Here is a 2,500-nt window from a genome sequence, read left to right as displayed (position 1 = left end):
TAGTGTAACTGTGGCCATTAATCTTCTGTCCTCCATAGACCCTTCCTAATGTCAATAAAATGGCCGAATCGTACACAAATCTCAAGGTAAATATGTGACGCAGTATTGAAGGGGTTACTGGTAATCTCAATGAGCAACACTGAATTCCATTTAATCGCCTGTGGGCACTCGAGACGGGTCGTTGGAGCCAGCGCGGAAATTAAGGTGGCGGTGGATCTGTCCGTTCGGTGCAAACGGAGGGTGTTCGATAGCTGGGGATGTAAGAAGGCGATGTGATTTGACGTGTTGGCTTAAAATAACTGAGAATGATGCACAATCTTTTTCTTAATTCTTTTCTTTCTTTTCTTTATGATTTCACTGCTTTGTAACAAAGTAGCTTTTACAACACTGGACTTCTGGTAGCAATCTTAATACATATTTTCTATTATTTTTCTTTTATCTTTTATTTCTTTGCTTATTTGTCTATTTGATCACTTTTATTATGAAACTATTCATATCATTATAATTATGGTCAATAAACACTTACTTTCTTACTCAATTGTATACTATTATCAAAAGCTGTCACTTCGAAATGTAACCATTTGTCGATTATTCGTATTTTCATTCGTCACCAGTTTGTGATGTGCGAGCCCAAACAGACACATCAAGCGGCCCATCAGAGGTACTCGCTCACTCATACATCCCACGTGCTTCCAGATACAAATGATGTCGACCATTAGGATAATCACTATCATGTTAAGGACACCGAGTGTGAAGTTAATAACCCACCACCAATATTCCGGCTTCCACCCGTCCAGCCAAGTCTTGCAGAGTTCTTCAGGCAAGGTATAAATCTTCACTTTTTTCTGCAAGGAAACATAAGTGAGTTATAGACATGTTTTCACGTCCAGCTGTTTTTACATTATACTGTCTTTGATTTTAAGGACAGCTCCAACCTTGTATGTCCGTCTTTTGTGTTTTACTACATTTTCCCTTAGAGAAGTTCTGTATCTATCATTACTGTTTTTTATCGCTAGATAGGAAGTAAAGGGCATTATGTGCTTTTTTTTCCTTGATAAACTCATTGATTAATTAATTTATCTATTCTCTATGTTGACCATACAAGTTAATAAGGGAACAAAGCATTCATAACACGTACATCTTGGTCTCTGTACTTGCATTCCATATACATGATGGTTTTGAAGGAGCTCCAGTGTCTCAAGTAATTTTCTTCAAGGAAAACCTGTAAAGAGTCATAATAATAATAATAATGATAATAATAATAATGATGATGATAATCTTTCTTTTTTTTTTCGGTTTACGTCCGGTTCCCCTATTATATTAGGACTAGGATAGTGCCTCCTGACAGAGGAGTCAGGAGGACTTTGTTTTGGCATTTGGGAACTGTTACCCCGAGTGGATGCCCTTCCTAACTTCGGACCGTGGCCAGGATTCGAACCCATGAGGTTGAGAACCCTGGGGCCCACAAAACGCGCGCGGTCCCACTGCACCACGGCGGCCCCCAACATTAATAATAATAATAATAATAATAATGATAATAATAATGGTGATGGTGGTGGAGGTTGTGGTGTTATTGCTGCTGCTGTTGGCACTTCTACTACTACTACTACTACTACTACTACTACTACTACTACTACTACTACTACTACTACTATTACTATTACTACTAATGTTGCTGCTGCTGCTGCTGCTGCTACTACTACCACCACCACCACCACCACCACTACTACCACCACTACCACTACTGCTACTGCCACTGCCACCGCTACACAACCATTACTACCACTGCCACCATTCTCACCACTGCCACCACCACCACCACCACCACCACCACCACCACCACCACCACCACCACCACCACCACCACCACCACCACCACCACCACCACCACCACCACCACCACCACCACCACCACCACCACCACCACCACCACCACCACCACCACCACCACCACCACCACCATCACAACCACCACCACCACCACCACCACCACCACTGCTGCCACACCACCACCACCACCACCACCACCAGCACCACCACCACCGCCACCACCACTGCTGCATCACCACCACCACCACCACCACCACTGCCACCACCACCACCACCACCACCACCACCACTGCCACCACCACCACCACCACCACCACCACTGCACCACCACCACTGCTGCTACCACCACCACTACCACTGCCACCACCACTGCCACTGCTGCTGCTGCTGCCACCACCACCACCACCACTACCACTGCCACTGCCACCACTGCTGCTACCACTACCACTACCACTGCACCTGCTGCTACTGCTACTACTGCTACTGCTACTACTACTACTGCTACTACTACTACTCCACTGCCACCACTGCTGCTGCTGCTGCTGCCACTACTACTACTACTACTACTACTAGTAATAATAATATTGCTACTGCTGCTACTACTAATACTACTGTACTTCCTCACCTTGAAGTTGTAGAGATTGCAGTCACACGGAAACGTGTTGCCTGT

The 2,500-nt window shown here is 44.9% G+C and overlaps 1 protein-coding gene across 1 annotated transcript in view; it reads right to left on the bottom strand.

The window, feature by feature from the left end:
- LOC123508322 overlaps positions 1 to 2,500 on the bottom strand; it is a 7,525-nt gene that overhangs the window by 466 nt on the left and 4,559 nt on the right. The window contains exons 6-8 of the mRNA XM_045261931.1: positions 2,456 to 2,500; positions 1,139 to 1,222; positions 1 to 845 (exon numbers count right to left, since the gene is read on the bottom strand). The exon at positions 1 to 845 is cut by the window's left edge and continues 466 nt beyond it; the exon at positions 2,456 to 2,500 is cut by the window's right edge and continues 57 nt beyond it. Coding sequence (XP_045117866.1) covers positions 552 to 845; positions 1,139 to 1,222; positions 2,456 to 2,500 — 423 coding nt within the window. The 3' untranslated portion in view covers positions 1 to 551. The remainder of the gene's footprint in view (positions 846 to 1,138; positions 1,223 to 2,455) is intronic.

This window comes from Portunus trituberculatus, chromosome 24 (assembly GCF_017591435.1).
Source record: "Portunus trituberculatus isolate SZX2019 chromosome 24, ASM1759143v1, whole genome shotgun sequence".
In the NCBI taxonomy this organism is placed as follows: domain Eukaryota; kingdom Metazoa; phylum Arthropoda; class Malacostraca; order Decapoda; family Portunidae; genus Portunus; species Portunus trituberculatus.
The sequence above is the reverse complement of the archived record's forward strand: the minus strand, read 5'-3'. Positions and strand labels throughout refer to the sequence as shown.